This window comes from Pygocentrus nattereri, chromosome 16 (genome assembly GCF_015220715.1).
Source record: "Pygocentrus nattereri isolate fPygNat1 chromosome 16, fPygNat1.pri, whole genome shotgun sequence".
Taxonomy (NCBI): Eukaryota; Metazoa; Chordata; class Actinopteri; order Characiformes; family Serrasalmidae; genus Pygocentrus; species Pygocentrus nattereri.
Window position 1 is genome coordinate 22,711,086 of NC_051226.1, and position 25,982 is coordinate 22,737,067.

General features: G+C 41.0%; 1 protein-coding gene across 3 annotated transcripts; it reads left to right on the forward strand.

Moving 5' to 3' along the window:
* Positions 1 to 683: 683 nt before the first annotated feature.
* LOC108431341 (neuronal acetylcholine receptor subunit alpha-9) lies at positions 684 to 25,875 on the forward strand. 3 transcript variants are annotated; one of them, XM_017704412.2, is made up of 5 exons: positions 684 to 835; positions 13,336 to 13,481; positions 16,373 to 16,527; positions 22,648 to 23,180; positions 24,122 to 25,875. In XM_017704412.2, exons 1-5 carry the CDS (start codon positions 775 to 777, stop codon positions 24,853 to 24,855), a joined length of 1,629 nt encoding a protein of 542 aa, XP_017559901.1. In that variant the 5' UTR covers positions 684 to 774; the 3' UTR covers positions 24,856 to 25,875. The 3 variants fall into 3 exon arrangements, with proteins under 3 accessions (XP_017559901.1, XP_017559902.1, XP_017559904.1); XM_017704413.1 differs by lacking the exon at positions 684 to 835 and adding an exon at positions 3,293 to 3,379; XM_017704415.1 differs by lacking the exons at positions 684 to 835; positions 13,336 to 13,481; positions 16,373 to 16,527 and adding an exon at positions 21,152 to 21,724.
* Positions 25,876 to 25,982: the final 107 nt, after the last annotated feature.

Below are 25,982 nucleotides of genomic sequence, written 5' to 3' on the forward strand. Positions count from 1 at the left end.
AAAATAAACAATAATTGTACTTCTTTTTTTTTTTGGTCATCATTTCTAGTGTTTGAGTGACGAGTGAAGCCTGCTCCTGCCTTTTACGCTGCCTACGCTCAGTATGGTTCTTCAAGGGTTCTTTAATAAAGGGAATGGTTCTATTTAGAACCAAGGAGTTCTACTCCGAACCATTTTGTGCTTAAGTGATTCTCTGCATGATGAAATGGTTAGGATTCATGGAGAATGTGTGTTATGGTTCTATATAGAGCCCTTTTGAAAATGGTACTACATAGTACTGAAAAGTGGTCTGTTACAAGCTTGACATCAAAACAGTAGAGGCCCATTTGGTGCAAATACAACACATTCTCCATCAATCTCAAGAGCCGTTTAAGCATGAAATGGCTCTATACAGAACTCATGGGCCTAAATAGAACCATTCCCATGCTAAAGAACCCTTAAGAGTGTGTAGCTGTCCCGTACAAACTACACGAGGCACAGTTTATATGACTACTGTATCTCCGTCTTACATGAATTAGCTTCACTTGATTGGTCAACAGCCTGGAAGCAGCTCGTTATTCCCGGTGTGTGTGTGTGTGTGTGTGTGTGTGTGTGTGTGTGTGTGTGTGTGTGTGTGTTTTCCCGCGCTCGCTGGTTTCTCCGCTGGTTAGTTAACGACCTCACACGGAGCTGAGCTAACGGCTCGTTGAGCTCGCGCTGCCTCGGTCTGCCCGGTTGGTACGGAGATTCCTGAAGACTGCAGTACGTCCCGCTTGGCGGCAGAGCTGGGAAAAAATGAATCTCTGGAGCCGCTTGTTCCCGCTGCAGTTCCTTTTCGGTTTCACCGTTTTCCCAGGTAGGAAATACAACGTTCATGTGAAGTTTACCGAGTTATTTCCACCGTTCCATCGCCACTGTTGTTGGTACGTCTACGCGAAGTTTTGAGCCTGCAGCCTCGGACCGACTCGTCTGTAGTAACGCTAGAGCTGCTTCTGCGTTTATTTTCTGAAGTCCAGTTTATTCCGCCCTGGGTTTATGCTTTATTTTGAATGTGTGTGACGAGTTTTGTTGCTGCTCATATGGAAATAGCGATAGGGTTTAACTGTAATGCGGAGCGTTTGGCGTTCAGTAAAATCTGGTCAGTGCTCAACGAAGCAAAGCAAACATGCCTTTAGTGCCGAGCATCATCGCTTCGAGAGGTTTTGTTCATGCGGAGTTGATGTGCGTGTGAATTCCTCTCTGCGGTGAGAGATTTTGAGTTATTCCTCTGTGCTTTCTTCTCCGTATCGTCTGTTTATAATCTTCTCCACAGTGCTGGTCCTTCAGTGATCAAGTACAGCCTGGTCCATAAGTATTTGGACAGTGACAGTTCTTGTATTTTGTCATTTCGCATCTTTACACCACCACATGGTATTTTGAACAAAGCAGTCAAGGTTATTTTCAACTTTGCTTCAAGAGGTTTAACAAAAATATTGCCGTAGCTGTTTAGGAATTATATCCAATTTTACATAGTCTCTCCATTTTCATAAGCTCAAAATTAATTGGACAAATAAACAATTATAAATACAAGGATGATTTTTTTTAATACTTGGATGCAAATCCTTTGTAGTCAATTACTGCCCCGAAGTCCTCACTTGAGATGCTTTGCCAGGCCTTTACTGCAGCCACCTTCAGTTGCTGCCTTCAGTTTTGTCTTCAGTCAGTGAAAAGCATGCTGGGTTGAAGTCAGTCATTTGCCTTATCTTGCTCTCGTGATATGTTTATGTTATTATCTGTCTGTACTGTGCAATGCCATCCTATCAGCTTTGCAGCATTTGAGTGAATCTGAGCAGAAAGTATAGTATGAGTCCTTCCTTTCTTTCTCCATACTCCTCTCTTCCCATCATTCTGGTATAAGTTAATCTTGGTTTCATCTGTCCAACGAATCTTGTTCCAGAACCAGGTGGGCTTTTTTTTTAGATGTTTTAAAGCAAAGTCGATTCTGGCATTCTGTTCTTGACTGTTGTCATGACCAGAACTATTTTCTCCTTGCCCAAAGCCCTGACATATGAGGTTTAAATACTAAGGCTATTCTGTACTGTGGTTTTGTTCTAACTGCTGTCTAATCACTTTAAAAAAATAAACAAAATAAAAGAGAATTCAACCAAAAGTAAAAGAAAGTAGAATAAAAGACTTTCTTGTGGAAGGGAGGAAAAGGCCCTCTTCATTTATTGAGCTTCAGGTGGCAAGATGGTTCCCGGACAACCACACATGCAAGGATCATCACAAAACATCCTTCTTTATATCCTATTTTGGGGTGAGCTCATTGACTTTGAACCACTTTTGGTTCCCGTTATTTAATTTAACACTTTCCTTGGAAACTTTTAACTCCAACCATCCCTGGGATCTGTTCTTTCTAAAGTTTCCCAGCAGTACCAGGCCAAGGCCATCACTTTGAAACTTACTTTATTAATTTATCTCAAGAATCCTTTTTTTGCCGGTTCTCACCAGCTTACTTCGCTCTTCGAGGGTCAGCTTGCATTCATCTTTTACTATGTAAGTAATTTTGCTGGCCTCTCCAAGCTTCTGGTGTCCAAAGCTCCCTTACACCAACAATCAAGGCCTGTTCCTGGTGAGAGGATTCATGAATTTCATTTGTTTGACTAAAACTTATTTTTGTGATTTTAAAGTAGTAATATTTGAGGAAACTCTTATTAAAACTCCACATTCCCTCCTTTCATGGTTCCCTAACCATGAACTCCACAAACATCTTTGTTTCTCATGAATAACATATGGTCAGTATGGTGAGGTATACTGATATATAAGATTTAAGGATTACTTAAATTAGTATATGCCAAAGTAACTAAGCATAGTACACACCAAGACTAAAAATTACACTCTGTGATTACTTAGTTACTAAGATTAATTCACCCATATTAATTGATCCACATTTCTTCCTCCAAAGGTGATCAATGCCCGAGTTCTCTGCAAGTTTGTTGGCTAAAGCAGGAAGGCCATGCAAAGCCTCAGTGACTGAACCATCTGGAGCAGTGTTGTTTGGAATGAATGTGCAACAGGTAGCACCGAACGTGGCACAAACCCCTCATTTTTCCGCCAGAAGCATGTCAAGTCCTAGTCTATTCTGTCATGCCATCAGGCTGGTGGCATCAAGTTGTTCAGCCAGTCCCTTCATAGCGTCTCTGGTGTAGTTGATGAAACGTTGTTGATTGTAGTAGATGTAGTTGATCCAATCTACATTCTTGTTGATGGTTGACCACCAGAACAAGACTGACTCAAATCGTGCTGTGATTTGATTTCTTGCTTTGAATTCGTCAGGGACCCCTCTACGGACGCCTGTGGCATCAATGTAGATGGTGTTATTGAAGCTGCCAGGAACAGTTGTTGACCTCTTGGTTCTATGGTGAGTTGCATTGTCATGTACAGTAATTATATCTACTGGCATAGTAAATACTGCAAGGGCATATGTACCTGTCCAAGTTTTAGGTAAAATTGGTCTTAAGGTGGTTGTTAAGCAGTACCACAAAAGAAAGCTCTTGCAACTAGCATGGTCAAAAAGTTCAGTGAAGAAAAGTCAGTCTCGTTATATGTCACTATACAATGTGGGAAGTTGCCCACATTTCGTCCTACAGCAATCTGTCGGGTAAAACATGTATAGTTGCCTTCAGCAGGCTCAAAAATGGGTGGCACGTTTCCTATTTTCCTAACTGGTGGGAATTTCCAGTGCATATTGGCACAGACTGAGTAATTTGGAACTGTCCTACTAGAAAGTAAGGTGAGAAGGCATGAAGTGCGATCTCTATCATTTAACAGAGCTGAACATGGTGCTGTTGGCAAAACTGGCTTAGCTGTGGAACATACATAACAAATACATGCACCTGAAGTGTGAACTGTGTAGTGTATCCAATCTATCCAACTATTTGTGTCTCTAAATCCAGTTTCTAAAGCTGTCACTTCATCTGGGTCTCTAAAGTAGTGTTTTTATTTCAGGTGCAGTTTCAGGTGTAGAGTGGGCAGTTGTATTGGGTTTAACCACCAGGATTTTAAGTCTAACTATTGGATCAGAACCTGAAACGTGTGCTCCTAAACCATGAGTTCTGTTTATTAATTGTGTAGCATTATTGATGATCAAGAAAAGTGGATTGCAATTCATGGAACATGGGTGTGAAGTACAGCCTTGTATTAGAGTTAGACTTTTCTGAAGTTAATGAGGACTGCCTGTATGTATAGCCATTAAAACCTGTGTTCAACCATACCTCATCCCATCGTCTACAGACCCAGGTAGGGTTGTGTTGGTATGTGAGACTAAGACACATGTTTTTATCTGCAGTTATTAGTTTTTGGGCATAAGTTGAGTCTATCTGGAGATTATGGAACAGAAATCAAAACTAAATGTGGTCGTATTTTCTTGGGCGTGAGCTTTTACCCTTCTTGAAGCATTTTGTTGCTCAGAGTGCGGGCACGCCGAATCAGCACTTCTCCCATCTCAGCTGGGCTCCTGCACACCCTCCTCAGTCTCAGAGTCTGAGTCTGGTTCTGGTTGTGAACATGAGTCTGAGTCTAGACTTGAATCTGAACTGTCACTGTCTGTCTTGTCAGGTGGTGTGGCTTTACATGTTTGTGCAGTGGTGCGTGGTCTGGATGGACCACTGGTTCCTTCTTCAGGAGAGTCCTCTGCAATGCCTTGTTCTTATTGTTGTGCTGGCTGTGGTGGTGTATGTTGGTGGTGCAGCACAACCTTAAAGGGACCCTCATGCCTGAACCCATTGCAACCTCTCTTGAAGGTTTTTACATATACATAGTCACCAGGGAGCGCTTGTTTAAGTTCTCCCTCTCTTATCTCTGAGCGTCGCCCTTTAGTAGCATCGTGGAAAATCTCCAGATGAATTTTAGTCTAACATTTAAGATATTCGTGCAATTCTTTTTTAAACTGTTCGAGTCTGAGACCTCTAGTAGGTGCCCTCAAGTAAGCTACTGACATTGGTCATCTGATAAGCATCTCATGTGGAGTGAGATGTGTATTGCGATTGGTAGACATTCTCATGCTCATCAACGCTAATGGTAAGGCAGTTCATTTTCTGTCCACTTGCTGCACATATCTTAGCAATTTTAACTTTAAGAATTCCATTTTGACATTCATCTATACCCTACAATTATGGATGATATACATGTCCCAATCTATATGAAATTATTAATTAATAATTAATGTCTATGCGGCACGGTGGCCCGGTGGGTAGTGCTGTCGCCTCACAGCGAGGAGGGCCTGGGTTCGATTCCCCTGCCAGGTGACCGGGGTCCTCTCTGTGTGGAGTTTGCATGTTCTCCCCGTGTCTGTGTGGGTTTTCTCCAGGTTCTCCGGTTTCCTCCCCCAGTCAAAAGACATGCAGTCAGGCCAATTGGATATACTAAATTGCCCCTGGGTGTGAGTGACTGTCTGTGTCTGTCTGTCTGCCCTGCGATGGACTGGCGACCTGTCCAGGGTGTATCCTGCCTTCCGCCCAATGACTGCTGGGATAGGCTCCAGCAACCCTGACGGAGAAGCGGCTTAGAAAATGGATGGATGGAATTAATGTCTATGTGAATATGTCAATAACTTCATTAACAAAGTGTTGGCCATTGTCAGAACAAATTTTAATATCAAATCTAAACATGATCCATCCACGAACAAAATTAACTCACTATTCGATAGTGGTTCACTACAGACACCGTCCCCAGGTTTTAAGAAGGTTGTGCTTAACGATTCACAATGATGTGTTATGCATTTGTCAGGCGTAGCTTACCGCTGCTGGATTCACTCTGGAGCATCTCTGTATTGTCAGTTCAGGGCTGAAAGAATGCTGTCATATCCTGTTTGTCTAACTTTAGTCAACACAAAAGAATTAGATGTTAATAACGTGTATCACATTATTATGGATGTTGCTTTTTCATATGTGAAGACCGCTGCTAAGTCTTGATACAATGCCTTTAGCTAACATTAACCTAAAAGGTGTTACTTCTTTCTTTTGTTAAAACTTGGTTAGTGTGTTTCCCATAATGTATCTACTTTCCTTTAATTAGTCAAATAATCTGCATTGTAGCCTCTCTGTGCAGACTGGGAGAAGTCTGTGTATGTGTGTGCTCCAACTGTACTAGATTAATCGCTGTCCTTGAAGTGCTTGTGTGTGTGTGTAATCTCCTGGTCTGCTGCCAAGAGCCCCCCTTTCTAACTTTCTCTCTCTCTCTCTGTCATTCTCTGTCCATGTTTTCAAATTCACAACTATGTTTCACACGCATCAATCTTTTTTTTTCTCCAAAGGGAAATCTTTAAAGTAATCTCCTTTAAGCAGCTCATCTCGTGAACTTCTAAATACATGTTGCATTCGAGTTGAGTTAGGCCATAAAATCTTAGGCAAGGGGTCAGTTTCTCATAATTTAATCCAGTGTAGAGGAGCTTACCTAAATCTTAAAATAGCAGCCTTTTCTCTCTCCCACAATTTTTCTTCATTTGGACCTCTTTTTTTTTTACAGTAAGGTGTAAGCTCTCTGCACCGCTCAGATTTAATTTAAGCCACTAAAAGGGTTTGACTAATTAATATTGTATTTAACAACAGAGCTGGATGTTTTTTTTGGTGTTTTTTTTCTACAAATCAGTTTAATTCTCCCTTTCAGCCTGGGGTGAGGAACACAGTTTGCACTTCATCCTAATTAAACCATTCTGTCAGCTGCCATAATTTTTCACTAATCAACACTGATGCTTGCCAGCACTCTCTGCCTTCTACATCTTTGTAAGGTTTTTCAAGCCAAATTGAGCTTGAACACCATTGCAGGTTGATTATTCATAAAATCACTGTGGACAATATTTTAATACAATCACTCTGCTCTGTATCGAGGAACCAAGAGCTTTTTTTCATATACTGCGTCAGCCATGCTGTGTTTATTTAAATAAAAGTGGCTCCTGTCCACCTTTCAATTAACTTAAATTTTCATTCATTCAATTATTTTTCACCATTTACATTTACACTCATTTACACTTATGTAGCTGTTATTGTCAGTTGCTTATATTTGACCTCACTTTTAAGTTTTATCTGTGTTTTTAAGTTCTCCTGTATTTCAGTGATTTAGTAGTTTACAGTTTCCTTTTCTTTCCGAACAGCAATCTTTTTATAGCTTTAAATGACAGCACTGGTACATATTCTTGAGTTGCTTGTATTAAACATGTTTCATCCGTTCTAATAGGCCTCCCAAACAGATATATTTCTGGTGGTGGTGATCCACTGTTGATCTGGTGCTGATAACACAGTGGTTTTTCTTGTTTGTCACTAGTCCCCCCATTACAGGGCCAACATTTATGTCATAACCAGAGCTATTTTCTTCTTGCCCAAAGCCCTGACATATGAGGTTTAAATACTGACTATTCTGTACTGTGATTTTGTTCTAAGTTGTCTCACTTTCAAAAAATAAACAAAAATAAGAGTATTCAACCAAAAACAAAAGAAAGTAGAATAAAAGACTTCAGCCGCTGAGTTCTTGTGGAAGGGAGGAAAAGGTCCTCTTCAATTATTGAGCTTCAGGTGGCAAGATTCCTGGTTCCTGGACAATCACACATGCAAAGATCATCACAAAGCACAAAGTTTTTTTTGCTCGTTCTCACCAGCTTACTTCGCTCTTCGAGGGTCAACTTGCCTTCATCTTTTACTATGTAAGTAATTTTGCTGGCCTCTCCAAACTCCAGGTGCATTCCTGTGTCCAAAACTCCCTTACACTAACAATCAAGGCCTGTTCCTGGTGAGAGGATTCATGAACTTCATTTGTATGACTATAACTTATTTTAGTAATTTTAAAGTAGTAATTTTTGAGGAAACTCTTATTAAAATTCCACACTGTTACCAGTGATTTGTATCTTAAGGTAAACCCTCTGTATATACATTGATGAATGTGTCTCTTGATTGTAGACTTTTACAATGATAAGCCAACCTCCTCCAAAAAGTCTTTGACTTCATTAGATGTTGTAAAGGGGCTGTTCCTCACCACAGAAAGAATTCTGCAGTCATGCAGTTAAATTGTCTTCCATGGTCTCTCGGGCCTTTCGGTGTTGCTGAGCTCACCAGTGCATTCCGTCTTTTTAAGAATGCACCAAGTTGTTGATTTGGCCACTCCTAAAGTTTCTACTATCTCTCCGATAGGTTTGTTTTGTTTTCTCAGCCTAATGATAACCCCCATCACATCAACACTTCTTTGGACTGCATATTGAGAGTTCCCATGAACAACTACCAAACTATCCATCCATGCATCCACAAGCTATCTAAACTTGGAATCAACCCCAGACCTTTTATCTCCTTTATGTGTCATGAAATAATGATGGAACACATCTGTCCCAATACTTTTGAGCCTGTGAGAATAGAAGGACTGTATAAAAAATGGTTGCCATTCCTAAATGGTTAACGCAGTATTTGTTAAAAATGATAGCTGAATGTTGAAACTTCAATCACATTTTAATGGCTTCATTTCAATTCCATTGGGGTGGTGTACAAAGGCATACTTACAAAAATTGTCACTGCCAAAATACTTAGGAACCTGATTGTATGTTTCAATGGAATCTCCTTCACACCAGTGCTCTTTAGAATTCATTTAATCATATCATTTAATCTCCTGGTGAATTCTGTATCTGAAACCATCTGCCTGGCAGGCACGTCATTAATCAGACTGGGCAGATTTGAATTATTAGTATACTGAATATGAAACACAGCCTGTAGCTGGAACAGGACTAATTTGGGATTGCCTTTTACAAGTACTCAAACTACCAATAAATATTTAGTGACTACAACCCACCAAGGATATGAATACAGAATCTATTTTTCAGCATTCAGATGTTTCCTTGTAGTTTTCCAAGGGACTCTTACTGGCATAATTACTTGTATAATTACAGATAGCTCCAAAAGTATGTGAGTTACTGAGTTATTTTATTTATTTCAATAAGTCAATCCAAACAATGTCCCTCTTATCAGAAATTGGGAATTTTTACAGTTGTATACACTATCACTTTCATAGCATGACAATACTTGAAAAAGTAAATATCATCTTGTCGTTTGCATTTTTAAGTTCTGACGTATTTCAATAAGCATCGTGTATATCTGTAATGACGGTCTGCCAGGTTTGTAGCTACTGCAGGCGTCTTTAATTCTTGCTTGTTTCAGAGCTTTTAGAATGTGAACTGTATGCTGTATTGGATTTAGATCAAGTGACTGACTTGGCCTGTCAAGAATTTGCCCCGCTTTTTGGCCATGAAAACTCCGCAACTGCCTGCATTTTAGGGTGTGGTTGCTGCAAGATAAAGCATTGTCCAAAGAGTTTTTGATATATTCCTCAAAAGCCAAGAGGTTTGCAGGCTTTAGAATTTGTACTGCAAACTACTACCACGTGACAAAGTCCCAGCTGCAGTCATGGATGTCAAAGTAATTTCACTCCCTCTAACATGTTGTAGGAAAGTGCCATCCTTTTTTGCACTCTGCCATGTCTTTTTTTTTCCTCCACTACCCTCCATAGCTATGGTACATTCTGAAGTGTCATTTATCCTTAAGACTGTGTTCCAGGACTGAGCAGACTTCTTTTAGAGAGTGTTTAGGTAACAGCAGCAACTTACCAGTGTATATTTGTATTTGTGCGTATAAATGTATAGTGGTCTTTGCCACATATCTGTCTAGTCAAGTGGTTGCACTAACAGAATTAGGCCTAATTAATTGACTGATTAGGAAACATCTGTTGAGTTGAATCCAGTGTGTTGGAACAGGGGACACTAAAACGTGCAGGGCAGGTGGAAGCATAGAACACAGTGTGGAATACAAACAATCAGACAATCATGATGTGCTCTGTAACCCATGAATTCTGTTTTTACCAAAGTACTGAAGAGTTTGTCCTTTCAGCATTTTTCAAACTAATCTCTGTCAACTGCAACTGTACTGTTAAAAGAATTGAAAAAGGTTTTCTAATATCTATATGTTAATATAGTTTAGTTTTCTAAAGACACACAAATACAATATTTCTTTATACAGTTTACATATTTCATACAATTTTTATACGTTAAAATACATTCATTTATCTATGGTAATCAACCAGATACTGTAGATGCAGCAGATTAGGTAAATGTAGAAAAATTCTTTTAAATACTTGACCAATGCACCTTTCTAAAGTCATGTTGTTTTGCTCTTAATTGGCAATTTGTGCAGCCAGTTTGGCTTCAGAACACCAAAGAAACCAAAGAAAGTCTTCTATCTAAATGAATTTAGGACTGTATTAGTCATTTTTGAGTCCATGTTAATTATATGTTTATGTCCTCTTACTTGTCTTCTTAGAAAAGCCCTTTTGACGGTCACTGCTAAGTGCAAAATGGTGACCTCTAATCAGGCCTGTGCACAGACATTTTGGGGGCAGGGCTTAAAGAGGAAAAAAGGCAAAATGGACACAAGTAAAATCTATTTTACTGCATAGTCTTAAACGTTTTATCAGAGGCAACCAAAAACACTAACATTAATATCTATACATGGGTTTGAATCACATCATGCAAAGCTGTGAAGCTATCTCATTTACATGTACAGCATTTAGCAGACGCTCTTATCCAGAGCGACTTACAAGAAGTGCTTTGTCTATCTAGAGAAAGTATCTTTGCTAGTTACCAATAGGTTAGAGAAAAAGACAGTCCTGAGCTCAGGTACTGCTAATATAAGATCTCATATAAATGCCTGTTTTTACAATAATTAAAAATTTGTTTAGCAAAGTTTAGCAAGTTTTTAACAAGCCCTGTTATGTTTGGTTGTTGTTCCTCTAGATATTATCAGTCATTTATTGGTGGAATGTCTCCACAGGCAGATGGTACTGCATCTGTGTATGTGCCTGCTTCTTATTTAATATGTGTTTTCACAAGCTTGACTGTGAGTTTGGGAATGAAAGTATGAAACATGAACTTTTTGACCTCCTTCAGATGGCACCTACGTGTCTACATCTGCTCTGCGGATGGCGACCTGTTTTTTTTTTTTATTCTTCATAGCATTTTCAGATCCTTTGTATCTGGCCAGGGCGCTCACTTTTTTCACACCAAGCTTCCAATCCCTCATTTGCTTCTAAGAACAGTAGGTCAAGTTTTGAAAATTGGTTTAATAAAGCAATTATATAGGAGCCAAATACATGTCTCATCGTCTTTACATTAGTATTATGCTTGATTACTTGTGAAATTCTCACACTTCGCAACCACACAGGTTCACCTCTCGGCTACCTCAGACTGTTTTATTTTACCCAGTGAAATAAAGAATTTATTACAATTTTTTACAGAAAAATAAAAAACCCAGAAGGATAAGTAGCTTGTGTGGTGTTTCTCTTTGTCTGATTTGATGTTTGTAGAAAAGAGCTGAGCACACTGGTCCTGAGCTCCAGGGAGCAGTAAAGACCTGCTACTTCATTAATGCCTTGCTGCTATAGTAAATGTAAGTTAGCATCTTCCCAAGAGTTTCCTGTAATTCAAGATTTCATTTATAGGACATGCATGGTGTCTTTTATGCTGATCTAGAGCCATCTTCTTTCATCTAAAATCATAGACACTGAATGAGTGAATGGACTGGAAAACTGACTTTAAGATCAGTATAAAAGAGCAGCATTTAGCACCAAAGGCAGGATGACCTGGATATGTTGGAGTAAAAGAAAAAGGGCATTAGACTTTGCAGTGCAATTGCAGCACTCAAGTAGAGCCCCAGGGGAAGTGTTGTAGTAGTTTTCTCATTCATCACAGAGTCTGGCATCAGACCCACCTTGAGCTGCCAGTCAGAGATCCTGCAGAGTTTATAGCTTGGAACGACTGTTTGACGTTAAGTTGGCTCGTAGTAAGCAGATAAACAAGCAGAGGCTACCTATTTTATGTGTTCCACCATTATACTAACATAATGTCACAGCATATTTCTTGTCCTTGTACTGGGTTTGTACATGCTGCTCATATATTTCACAGCCATCCATCCATTTTCTAAGCCACTTCTCCTTCAGGGTCACGGGGGGAGGGGGTGCTGGAGCCTATCCCAGCAGTCATCGGGCAGAAGGCAGGATACACCCTGGACAGGTTGCCAGTCTATCGCAGGGCAGACAGACAGACACAGACAGTCACTCACACATTCACACTTAGGGGCAATGTAACAGGTCCAATTGGGAGGAACTGTGGGAGGAAACCGGAGAACCAGTTGCAAACTCCACACAGAGAGGACCCTGGTCACCCAGCCAAGGAATTGAACCCAGGCCCTCCTCACTGTGAGGTGACAGCGCTACCCACCGCGCCACTGTGCCAAACCTACAGCCAATTTTTACAGCCATTTACAGTTAAAGAGGAATTACACTGATTTTTCACAATTCAGTATGTATGACTCCCTCTTTGAGATGTCGACAAAGTTATTTAGAGTGTTTTGATGTGAAATGGTGCCTTGTAGAGAAACTACAATGGTGGTGATGTCTACTAAGCAAACAGTTGATCTGCTTATGGTCTTATGAGTTTTATATATAATGATGATAATGGTAAATCGGCATTACATATCACATAAAGTAGTGGTTAATTCTGAAAAAATCAAGGTGCCAATTTATGTTATCTTAATGCTATATAAAATACTTTACCTTTACCTTTACTTAGCATCCTGCATCTATCTCCCTTTTTTTGTATTATGTATATATGCTGAAAATTAGGTGTGCATCAGCTTGTTTGGAATGAAAACCTGCTGCCACACCAGCCCTTTAAGATTTGACACTCCTGGCCTAAAGCGTCTGTAAATATCAGTTTTATTTATCAAACATCTATCTAATTAATTTTTTTGTGAATATCCACAGATACCAATATTCAGATGTCATTGTGCATCCCTAATGAGATTAGACGTTGCTCACCATTGAAAAGAAAATGTGCCACATAACTAAAATATAAAGGCATGTTGCAGACATTTATTCTTCAGTACAAATGAAACTACTCTTAGTAACCTTTGCCAAAGAAAAATGTTCTCAAAGAGGAAAGAAAGGTAATTAATCTATTATCTATGGTGTTGCTGCTGTTATACAGTGTGATGGCACCAGGCTTTGTGTGGAAAGACAGACTGCAGTGAGGGGAAATGGGAAATCACTCAGGCGATGCAGATTGTTCCTTCTTTGCCTTCACTTTTCAGCAATCACAAATCAGTGCCTTCACCAAGCACATCTCATTAAAGAAATAATGGTGTTCAATGGAGTCCATCCTCAGTGTATGTTTCTCCAGCTGTTTGGAAACAGTGTGAGCCTGTCACATTTTTGCATTGGTCAGTTAACTGTTTAACTAAGACAGTTTCACAAGCAGAGCAGTTAAGTCATCATTCTCTCTCTGTCTCTCTGCAGTTTGTTGGAGTGCTCAGGGGAAGTATGCACACAAGCTGATGAAGGACTTGTTTGCTAATTACACCAGTGCACTGAGGCCGGTGGAGGACACGGACAACATCATTAACGTCACTTTACAGATCACTCTTTCCCAAATCATCGATATGGTAACGGCACCTTGTGTTGTGCTTTACATCTGTCATACTGTCTGTGTCTATTTTGCACTTTTAAACAGTGCCTGGATCAAATGACACTAAGGTAAACAAAGGTTATAAGAAAATATTTGTTGAACACTGAAATTATGAGAGAAATCTAACCATTCATTTTGGTATATTGTGTAATTATTGAGTCTTTTATAATGCTGGATGAGGTGGGAGGACACGTTAAAGGGATTTCCTCCACTTCATATCATTCCGCAGGTTTTCAGTAGGGTTGTAAGGGGGAGCGAGGAGGCGGACGCACACGCTGAGATAAGCGAGATTTATTACGGGCAAATCCAGGGTCGTGGTCAGAACAGTCCAGGGTCAATGAGCCGACACGTACAGAGTTAGGGTATGACAAAGACTAGAATCAACACAAACAAAGACCAGGTACAATGAAACAACGATACAAAGACTGGCAAACGCAAGGGGCAAACACAGGGCTTAAATACATGGAACAACGAGGGACAGGTGAAAACAATCTGGGGCGGAGTTACACAACCAAAACACGAGCACATGGACAGGACTGGGAGGGGCCAACCGTGACAGTACCCCCCCCAAAGGCACGCACACCTAGGCGTGCCACACAAAACCGAAAACAAAAACACAAGAAAGCAAAACCCAGAAAAAGAAAACCAAACTAGACAGGCACAGACACCGAAGCCAGACAGGACTGGGAGGGGCCAACCGTGACAAGGGTGTAAGTCAGGAGCCAGAGATGGCCACTGCAAAAACTTAATTCTATTGTCAGTAAATTGTTTGTTGCAGATTTGGACTTCAAACTAACCATGAACCAACCAGGAGCATAATCAACAAGGTTTAGATCTAAAATGATATCACATATCTAGAGCTGGGCGATATGGCCAAAAATGTTATCACAATAAAGAAGATTCATATCGTTCGATATCGATGCATATCGTGATAAATGTCAAATCGTTGTTTCTTTGTTTGAATGTTAATTTTTGCTCCCGGGTGGTTAATTACAGTTTTAAACTATCCTTTATGGTTGGAACATAACAAACCCTCACCAAACAGTGGAATATTTCACAAATCAGTCATGGGACAGTAGAAGAAAGTGGTGAGCTGGAAAAGCACGGTTGCACTTGAGTGCTCAGCTATCCCATTACAAATGCTAAAGAAGTGGCCAACAACAGTGCTAAACTGTTTAGTTTCTGAACAACATCAATTTAATAGGAACAGCAAACATTAGCTGGCTCAGTACGTCAGTGATGGATCACATCGTGTTACTACTGTTACTCCTACCACATCCATATCAGAGCGTGTCACAGTATTCCGACACCAGCTAGCAGACGACTGGATTTCAATATTCTATCATAGTGTTTGAGGGATGAACTGCATATATATCAACACCAGACAAACAGAGTCCTCATTTTAGGTATGTTTAAACTGAAAGCAGTGCTTTTGTGTCTTGTTTGTTCACCAATTCGCTGTGTTGTATGAGTGACGGAGTGCTACTTCAAGTTAGCCAGCTGCTAAAAAGAGCTAGCCTGGAAAGATAGTGCTCTCCCACTCTCCAGTGCCTCACAGCTTCCTCAGTTTTCTTTTGTTTAAATCTGGGCTGTAACTAACATGAACCCACTTCTTTCTTTCATTTCCCTTGCTTGCTTACTTTAATATGACTTTTTGAGCTGTGTAATAGCGCTGTAGTTGAGAGTAGCAGATGTGATTTAATGCTGCTGAAGCTTGTTAGAATGTACAGAAAGAGGTGAGTTCACTGTAGGACAGTGTAGTTATGCCACTTATCTTGTCACTCATACTTGGTCACAGGAGAACAGATTGCTGGCCACTCCGCTCAAACAGGGAATATGTAACTCCACGTTCTAGCCGTTACTAAAGACTCAGTTTACTCATCGCTGCCTCCCTCTCTATTCATGCTAAAAACTCAGAAGTGCTCCCTCTCCTGGCAACAGCAGATTAGTGTCACTTTCCTTGCAGTAGAAAATGCCACCAGGGCTTTTGTTAGAATGTGGAAGTGTGAGAATGGTGTATTATATCGAAAATTTATTGAACCTTTCTTATCGCTCTATAGAGGAAAAGTTATATCGTGATAATTATCGTTTTATCACCCAGCCCTATATGTATCTAACAAGTTTCAGCCCCACAGCATAATGGGTCCACCACCATACTTCACATATTCTTTTTTGACAAGCAACCTACACTTTTGCACACTAGGTTTATCAAAGAGCCTGTTTTTAATTATTGTTCTGGTAGTGGAGCTGAGTATTTTCAGATAAAATGTAACTGAGAATGATCATAGTGTTATATTATGAGACAAAATTATTACATCATCCTTTAGGGAAAGCAAAACACCTCTTAAATTTATGAAGATATTACATGTAATTTAATGAAAATGTTATAAATTCTCAATAAAATAATAAGGTATTGTGTTATTAATAAAACATATTGCATCATTGCTCAATGTATTTCATTATAAACCAAGTTAGTACATTAGTTAAGTGCAAAATGTATTAGATTTTTATGAGAGTAATCACATTTTTGGTAAGTTACAAAGGTGGTCATTAAAGCTGCGCTGCATTTTGTCTCTCTTTCTCTCTCTCTCTCTCTCTCTCTCTCTCTCTCTGTCTCTCTCTCCTTCTCTTTTGAGATTAAAAAATACACAAGGGATCAAATCTGAGCTGGTCTGGTCACAAATTGTCTGGTCACTGCATGAAGTGCTTTTTACATGTTCAAATTATTTTGCACTGGGGACCAAATAAATAATATTATGCACAGAAATTGGAACAGGCTGAGATTATTACTGTAGAATACTTGATTATAGGATTTTCTGTATTATTTTCCTGTTACACTTGTGTCTTAAAGCACATGTTTTGTCTCAGGATGAACGGAACCAGATCCTCACCACATACCTATGGATTCGTCAGGTCTGGTTTGATGCATACCTCACCTGGAATAAGGCGGACTATGATGGGCTTGATACCATCCGTATACCTAGTAGTTATGTATGGAGACCAGATATAGTCCTATATAACAAGTAGGTCGGACGGGTATTGAGTTTCATCGATTTTGGTTCTGCCTGCCAGTCTTGCCCATTTGTCTCACCATCTCCTGTGCCTACTTCCTTCTACTGTTTACTCCAGTGTTGCTGTGGACACAAGCTGGACACTTTCCCAAACGTTTTATTTACTGGAGTGTCCAGTCAGCTTATCTGCTTCTGTATTTCATCACCCTGCTCTGTTTTACTGCAAAATATATAGCTATAAATGGAGTACAGATTCTTATTTCTGGTAAATAATGTGGGACAATGCTTTACCTTCAGGGAAATGCCTGCGCAGGTACTTAGACAGGTGTGGGGGTCATTTAATCCCTGATAGGAATAATCTTTTTAAGCATGAGCTTTGCTGCAGGACATAAGGGATTGGATACTACATTTTTAAATCCCTCTCAAAGGAGAACAAGGGAGCCAAAGTGAAAAATAAATCTCCCCAACAACTATGCTAGATTGTTATTGTCTGCTAATGCGTGATTTTTTTTTTTTTACAGATGTCTGTGTTCTCCATTTATATCTGAAAACAATACTCTTAAAAGGAAGTGCATGTAAAATCCAGAGGAAACACTGCACACTTAATCCTTTCCTCACAGAGGAGGTTAAGCGAGAGCTCAGGACACAAAGCATATTTTTTTTTGGTTAAATCATTTTTATAAGAACAACCTGCATCTCTGCTGCAAATGCCTATCATTTGTGAACAATTCAGCCAAAATCAACACTAGTGCATTTTTAGTACTTATCCCATAAGTGGGATTCATTGTAACAGACTGAAGGAGTAGTTGTAATATTCACTATGAAGTCTGGTAAAATGATGCAAGCACAGTTCATTAAATACAATTCAGTGTGGCTTAAACCAGACAAGCCTAACCTAAATACATAAAATACAAGGATCAAAATAATTATGACTACTATAAGAATGTGTGTCAAATGCGGCAAACTTATTTTAACTGCACAGTGGAAAAGCAAATACCACAACAATAACATCCATCCATCCATCCATCCATCATCTTCCGCTTCTCCGGGGTTCGTGTCGCGGGGGGCAGCATCCTAAGCAATGAGGCCCAGACCTCCCTTTCCCCAGCCACTTCCACTAGCTCCCTGCGGGGGATTCCAAGGCGTTCCCAGGCCAGCTGGGCGATATAGTCACCCAGACACCATGCGGAGGAAACTCATTTCAGCCGCTTGTATTCGTGATCTTGTTCTTTCGGTCATTACCCAAAGCTCATGACCATAGGTGAGGGTGGGAATGTAGATTGACCAGTAAATCGAGAGACTTGGCTCAGCTCTTTCTTTACCACAACAGACCGGTAAAGAGCCCGTATCACAGCTGACCCAGCACCAATCTGCCTGTCAATCTCCCGCTCCCTTGTACCATCACTCGTGAACAAGACCGTGAGATACTTAAACTCCTCCACTTGAGGCAAGAGCCTATCCCCAACCCAGTGAGGGCTCTCCACCCTTTCCCGCCTGAGAACCATGGCCTCGGATTTGGAGGTACTGATCCTCATCCTGGCAACTTCACACTCGGCTGCAAACCGATCCAGCGAAAGCTGAAGTTCACGGCTTGATGTCCCCAATAGGACCACATCATCTGCAAACAGCAGCGATGTGACCTTGAGGTCACCAATGTGAATTTCCCCGCTGTGGGACTAATAATGGATTATCTTATCTTATCTTACCAAACCAGATACCCTCCATCCCCTGACTGTGCCTAGAAAATCTATCCATAAAAATGATGAATAGAATCGGTGACAAAGGGCAGCCCTGACGGAGTCCAACTCTCACTGGGAACGAGTCTGACTTACTGCCGGTCATGCGAACCAAACTCCTGCTTTGTTTGTACAGGGCCTGAATGGCTCATAGCAAAGAGCCATGTACCCCATACTCCCGAAGCACCTCCCACAGAATACTCTGGGGAACACAGTCGAATGCCTTCTCCAAATCCACAAAGCACATGTGGACTGGTTGGGCAAACTCCCATGAACCCTCCAGAATCCTGGAGAGGGTAAAGAGTTGGTCCAGTGTTCCCAGGCCAGGGTGGAACCCGCACTGCTCCTCCTGAATCTGAGGTTCGACTATAAGCTGGACTCTCTTCTCCAGTACCCCTGCATAGACCTTACCAGGGAGGCTGAGGAGTGTGATTCCCCTGTAGTTGGAACACACCCTCCGGTCCCCCTTTTTAAAAAGAGGCACCACCACCCCAGTCTGCCAATCCAGTGGCACCGCCCCCGATGTCCACGCAATGTTGAAAAGGCGTGTCAGCCAAGACAGCCCCACAACATCCAGAGCCTTGAGGAACTCGGACGGATCTCATCCACCCCTGGAGCCCTGCCGCCAAGGAGCTTTTTAACTACCTTAGCCACTTTGGCCTCAGTAATGGACAAGCCTCTTCCCGTGTCCCCAGACTCTGCCTCCTCACTGGAGAACGCATCGGTGGGATTGAGAAGGTCCTCAAAGTATTCCTTCCACCGTCCAATGACGTCTTCATTCGAAGTCAGCAGCACACCATCTCCACTATATACAGTGGTAGTGGCACACTGCTTTCCCCTTCTGAGTCGCCTGAAGGTTTGCCAGAATCTTTTCGGAGCTGACTTAAAGTCACTTTCCAAGGCCTCACCAAACTCTTCCCACACCCGGGTTTTTGCCTTGGCAACGACTCAAGCCGCAGATCGCTTGGCCTGTCGATACCTGCCAGCTGCCTCTGGTGTCCTACAGGCCAACCATGCCCAGTAGGACTCCTTCTTCAGCTTGACGGCATCTCTCACCTGGGGTGTTCACCACCGGGTTCGAGGATTACCGCCCCGACAGGCACCAACTACCTTGTGACCACAGCTACAGTCAGCCGCTTCAACAATGGAGGAGCAGAACATGGCCCATTCTGAATGTCCCTCACCTCCTGGTCACCAATGTGGTCAAAGTTCTGACGGAGGTGTGAGTTGAAGATCAATCTGACAGGTTCTTCTGCCAGACGTTCCCAGCAAACCCTCACTATACGTTTGGGTTTGCCTAGTCTGACCGGCATTTTCCCCCACCACCTGATCCAACTCACCACCAGGTGGTGATCAGTTGACAGCTCAGCTCCTCTCTTTACTCGAGTGTCCAAAACACATGGCCGCAAGTCCGATGACACGACTACAATGTCAATCATTGAACTGCGGCCTAGGGTGTCCTGGTGCCATGTGCACTTATGGACATCCTTGTGTTCAAACATGGTGTTCATGATGGACTGTGGTTTGCACAGAAGTCCAAAACCTGTACAGGTTCAGATCAGAGAGGCCATGCCTCCCAATCACACCCCTCCAGGTCTCACTGTCGTTGCCCACGTGAGCATTGAAGTCCCCCAGTAGGACAATAGAGTCTCCAGGAGGAGCACTTTCAAGCACCCGTCCCAAGGACTCTAGGAAGGCTGGGTACTCTGCACTGCTGTTCAGTGCATAAGCACAGACAACAGTCAGGACCTGTTCCCCAACCCGAAGGCGTAGGGAAGCTACCCTCTCGTCCACCGGAGAAAACCCCAACATACAGGCGCCGAGACGAGGGGCTATGAGAAAGCCCACACTTGCCTGCCGTCTCTCACCATGGGTAACTCCAGAAAAGAATAAAGTGCAGCCCCTCTCAAGGAGATTGGACCCAGAGCCCAAGCTGTGTGTTGAGATGAGCCCGACTATATCTAGCCGGTATCTCTCAACCTCGCGCACCAACTCAGGCTCCTTCCCTGTCAGTGAGGTAACATTCCAAGTTCCAAAAGCCAGTTTCAGCAACCGAGGATCAGAACGCCAAGGCCCATGCCTTTGAACACTGCCCGATCCACAAAGCACCGAACGCCTACTATTGCCTCTCCCATAGGTGGTGGGTCGATGGGAGGGGGGACTCATGTAGCTCCTTCGGGCTGGGCCCGGCCGGGCACCATGAGTGAATGCCCGGCCACCAGACGCTCGCTGGCGAGGCTCCATGGTGGGGCCCCGGTAACCCTGATCCGGGCAGGGAACACAAGTCCTGCTTTCTTGTTTTCATAGGGGTGATTATGGATCACACTTTGTCTGGCCTGTCACCTAGGACCAGTTTGCCATGGGAGACCCTACCAGGAGCTTTTGTTTAGCTCCTAGGATCATTCAAGCACACAAACCTCTCCACCACAATAAGGTGGTGATCCATGGAGAGCACAACAATAACATTTAAGTATATTTTATTTGAATGATATTGGTAGTACATTTTTATAAATATGTAGATAAAGATTATTATATAAGGACACCAATATGTATATATGCCCTTCCTTTGAGAAAGTGAATGTAAGTTTTAGACTTTAGGGTCCAGAATTGGACTTTAAGACCACTGCTATACCTTTACGGGTGCATTTACATTGTTTCTACCTTGATGAACAACAATATATGCTACCTGCACAGTACTCTTTTTCTATGATAGTGTATTTTAAGGTCGGATAAATAGTTTAAGCCATACACTTATCTGTTTTTTATCTCCCATGAGTGGCACTTTAAGTATTTAAGTATGTACAGCTTTAATTTTCCCAAGAACTGTAATAATAATAATTTGTAATTAATAATTAAAAATGTATAATAATTTTGCAGGGTTTTAGGTTCCAACAAGAACGTGTCAAGCGAGAGTCTGCTTTTAGGTGGGCAGTTAATTTTTCAGTGTACTGGTTAATTTCTAAAAGACATTATGAAGAAATGTCTTAAAATTGCAAAAATACTTTTAGGAGAATAGAATTGTTCAGTGCTATTTATAGAAAAATGAAAAAACTTCACAGATGATATTAAAATGTTGGAGATCTCTCAAAGAGGTGCTCATAAACTAGGCACTTGAAATGTACTTAAAGTGAGGAGTGATATTTAATCCAGGAGCCATAGTGAGCATTATGATTCAGGAGAATTAAATTTCAGTAAACACGAGTATCAGTTTTATCACAGTTTAATGCATGGTAATGAAATACAGAAACAGACACAGTAATGGTTAAAACGAAAAGGGAAATAGTGTACAGTTCTGTAAAGTGTGCACCATCTCCCTCTAGTCTTTTGTGCCCTGGCAGCCTATATTTTCACGTTACTTCACTGCCCAAACTTCATCCTCAACCGTCCATGCACTGCTTATTCCAGTGCTCACCTACAGCCACAGGTTTTCCATATCTGTTCATCATTTCCCTCTTAAAACTGGCACACTACAAGTGAGTATCTAGTTGTTTTTTTTTATCAATCTCTATTTGAGTAGATTTATTATGTGTATGGTTATTCTCACCATATCAGTTTTAAAATACCATCTTTTTTCTGATATAAGGTCCACTTATGATATTTATTTAGGTTTACGTACCAAAAATAATTATTATTCTTTTTACATGACTATTTTCTAACCTCTCTTTATCCCTTTAGAATGAAATAGGCTGTTTTTGTTATTGTGTCTTTAAGACTGATGTATATAAATAATCTACGTTTGATTGGCTGCCCTGCCCTTGCTGAAATACTCTATATAACATAATCGTGAATGAGCAGTCTAATGTGTTGTAAGCTGAATAAGTGGATGTGTGTAAATGTGTCACTCTTTAGTAATGCATTTAAATTGTGTTTTTGAAGAGAACACCAAGCTAGAAACATGGCAAAATTCAAGTATAAATAAGAAAAAGGGCCTCTCCTCTTTGCAATTACATGTTCTTGCCTACTGCACTCAACCTGTGGCAAAATATCTTTGAAAATGCATTCAACAAGATTGCATTTTCATTTTCATGGACTTCCCAACCTGCATTAATATGCCATCAAAAATATTTTAATATGCATCAAAATCTTTGTGTAAATGAAATGACAATGCTAGTATACCAAATGGCATATTAAAATTACAGAAGTAAATTTTAATTTTCATTTTGTGCCTAACATTGCATATATGAGGGGGAATTAAAATGCAAAAATAAAAATACATTGCTGTTCTACATATTACATTTTAATTTTAATACATATGCTTCCATATTTTAGTAGCTTAGTTATTATGAAAGTCTTTTTTTGAAACTGATAAAGATGACTTGAAACTATAATAAAAACTTTAGTCAGATGAAGCAGCTAATTCTTTTCTGTCCTTTGTCTGGGTTGCCTGACATCACAGTGCTGATGACCAGTTCTCCAGCTCCATGGAGACCAATGTGGTGATCAGCTATGATGGCCATATCACTTGGGATCAGCCAGCCATTACCAAGAGCTCCTGCAAGGTGGATGTCTCCTTCTTCCCCTTTGATGCCCAGCAGTGCCGCCTCACCTTCGGTTCCTGGACTCATAACGGGAACCAGATGGACATTCTCAATGGAATGGACAGTGCTGACCTGGCTGACTTTGTGGAGAATGTTGAGTGGGAAGTGCTTGGAATGCCGGCAAAGAAGAATATTATACTGTATGGTTGCTGCTCAGACCCATATCCAGATATCACCTACACACTGCAGTTGAAGAGGAGAGCTTCTTTCTACATATTCAACCTCCTCATTCCATGTATGATGATTTCCTTTCTGGCTCCCCTGGGCTTCTACTTGCCAGCTGACTCAGGAGAAAAAGTCTCCCTTGGGGTTACAGTACTACTGGCTCTCACTGTCTTCCAGTTGTTAGTGGCAGAGAGCATGCCACCCTCTGAAAACGTGCCGCTTATTGGTGAGATTTCACATACATATTCATTATGTAAATTATCCTGACTTATAATGCGTGACTCAAACTATAAGGTAATTTTCTGTGTCATGTAAAGCAACAGAGAGCAAACATTACAGAATCTGCTTACCATGCAATATCATACTGTGCTGTAATGTGTTGTCTTTACAATACTAAAAGCAGCTTAAACATCAATGAAAATCTGTAGAAACTGTGAATAAGACTGCCCAGAAATATTGCAGAGATATAAGCATTCAGCCCGGAAGACTACACAAAAATTCCTAAAACATGAATAGAAAGACTCATAATTGGCTACAAAAGCATTTGCAAGGTGTAATATCTGTCAAAGGGGAGTTTGCATGTTCTCTTTTTTTCCCACAGTCCCAGAGTCCAAAGACATACACTTAGGCCAACTGGAGATACTGAAATGCCCCTAGGTGTGTGAATGTGTATGTCTGTGTATCTGCCCTGTGATGGACCGGTGACTTGTGCCAGTTTTCTGGGAGTCCCAGATTTCTGAATATTTAGCAGCTTTATATATTTGGTAGTGCATGGTATTTTAGTAGTTTGCTTTTTGTGCAATGTAATCCCACAGAAGGAAATGAACATTAAAAATTAATGTTTCATAAGCTAAAAAATGGGCCCAGAGGTAAAGCCACCCAGGATAAGTTCAGTAGCTGGATAATGCAGTAATTAGACTGGATAATGCAACTGGCACTGTTACACTGCTGTAATTCTTTATTTCCTAGGCTGTAGTTATCTCATTATACCAGTCTCAAGGCAGTCAATAATGAACATTCAGATAATATATTCTAACTGCGCTTTTGGACCTGATAAGCAATAATCCCCTGGCCTCATAGTGGGTATTTATGATTGCATCTGTTCATTGCTGTGTGCTCCGTGTGCAGTCTGCTATGGTGGTCTAATCAAACCTGTTGTATTCACAGGGAAATACTACATAGCCACAATGACCATGATCACAGCCTCCACAGCCCTGACTATCTTCATTATGAACATCCATCACTGTGGTCCTGAGGCACGACCTGTGCCTGAGTGGGCTCGCCGTTTCATACTACACTACTTGGCGCGAATCTGCTTTGTGTATGAGGTCGGTGAAAGCTGTCTATCAGTCCAGACTGAGAAGACTGCCAAGAGAGGAGCTAGCTGGACCGTCAATGGCCAGACCAGAAAGGAGGAACTGGCTTTGAAGACAAGAAAAATCATAGCCAGTGAAGCTAATGATTCTCAGAAGCTGAAAGACCACAAAGAAGAAGTGGAAGACGACCTGAGTGCAGCCCTGTCACCGGAAGCAAACGTAACAGCCTGGAAGGATGGGGCTTTTGTGAACATTGATTATGGAGATGTGTCAGGAGCGGTAGGTGGGTGTGAAGGACGAAGAGGAACAGGTGGAGGGAGAGATGGTGAAAGTTTTGGAGCTGTGGGAGGGAAGGACTCAGTGAAAAGGAAAGAGTTGCTACTCAAGGGCCAGTGCATATGTCATCACCAGTCTTTGCTGAGGAACATTGAGTACATTGCCAACTGTTATCATGACCAAAAGGCCACACAGAGACGGAGTGGGGAGTGGCGTAAAGTTGCTAAGGTGATGGATCGCTTCTTCATGTGGATCTTCTTCATCATGGTCTTCCTCATGAGTTTGCTCATCATGGGAAAAGCTATTTGAGATCAGCCATTCGGCTGCTAGAAGCCTTGTCAAGCAAATTAATTTTTGGACACATCACTAAAACCAGGTTTTGAAGGAGCTGCCAGGAACCACTGGCCTTTTTTAGTAAATTTCAAGACTGATCTGCTTGAAGAATTATGAACATTATAGCTATTTTGACTGACCAAGTGGAATATCTGTAATGTTGTTTTCAGAGGTGCTCAAAGGATTTTTAATGACCATTATTTGCTGATTTTATCATTTATTCTGTTTGTTGTCCCCATAGCTAAAGTTCTTTCATGTGGGCTATGATTAGGACTATGCCCTACCTTTTCTTCAAATGATGCCTCTAAATATTTGAGCGTAAATGAGATGAAAAGCACAGAGGAATGAATATAGTGTTCCTGTTTTTGTATTTTACATTATAAAATGGATAGCTTCAGTCCTAAAATTAATTGGCTGCACCGTTTGTTGTAAAATACTTGATACATGCACACGTGTGACTGCCGCATAATCCTGTATTAATGCACCCTTACGTTTCTTGCATGCTTCAGTGTGTATAAGGTCCTGAAGCACTACTATATATACCCTACATAAGAATCTTGTTTAGTTTAAACTTATTTTTTCACCAGCTAGATCTAGGCTAACCAGTTACCGGCAAGTAGCAGACTTGGAAGCACCTCAATCAGTATTAGGTTTTGAATGTAAGTATTTACTGAAAGATTCACTGTGCGACTGCTACATACACACTAAACTATGTTACTTGCATGCCTTTAAATGTCTATGTTTTGATAGATCTGCCACTGGTTGCAGTAATCCCAGTGTGGGAAAATCAATGCATGGCATCTTTACCTTGATGCTTACATGACATATGCTAGACTTAGCATTATTGTTGAGGTGGTAATTTGATAAGAAAAAGGTACTTCATAAGATGAATGTTTAATGAATGAACATCATGCTATATTATGATTTTTGCATTGTTACCCATATTTCATCATGTTATATGGTGTCTCTGTTTTATAAAAGCAATATGGCACTGAAGGCCTTGTGTGACAGTTATTTTACCATGAGTAAGAGGGTTTTAATAATCCTAGGCTTTGGCAATATCCATTTTTTTATAAATCTTAACCGTAACCAAAATGTTACCA

Coding starts and splice junctions, on each gene's coding strand:
- LOC108431341 (XM_017704412.2), top strand. CDS start 775: ATGAATCTCTGGAGCCGCTTGTTCCCGCTGCAGTTCCTTTTCGGTTTC. Junction 16,528..22,647: donor GATATAGTCCTATATAACAA/GTAGGTCGGACG, acceptor CTGACATCACAG/TGCTGATGACCAGTTCTCCA. Junction 23,181..24,121: donor TGAAAACGTGCCGCTTATTG/GTGAGATTTCAC, acceptor TTGTATTCACAG/GGAAATACTACATAGCCACA.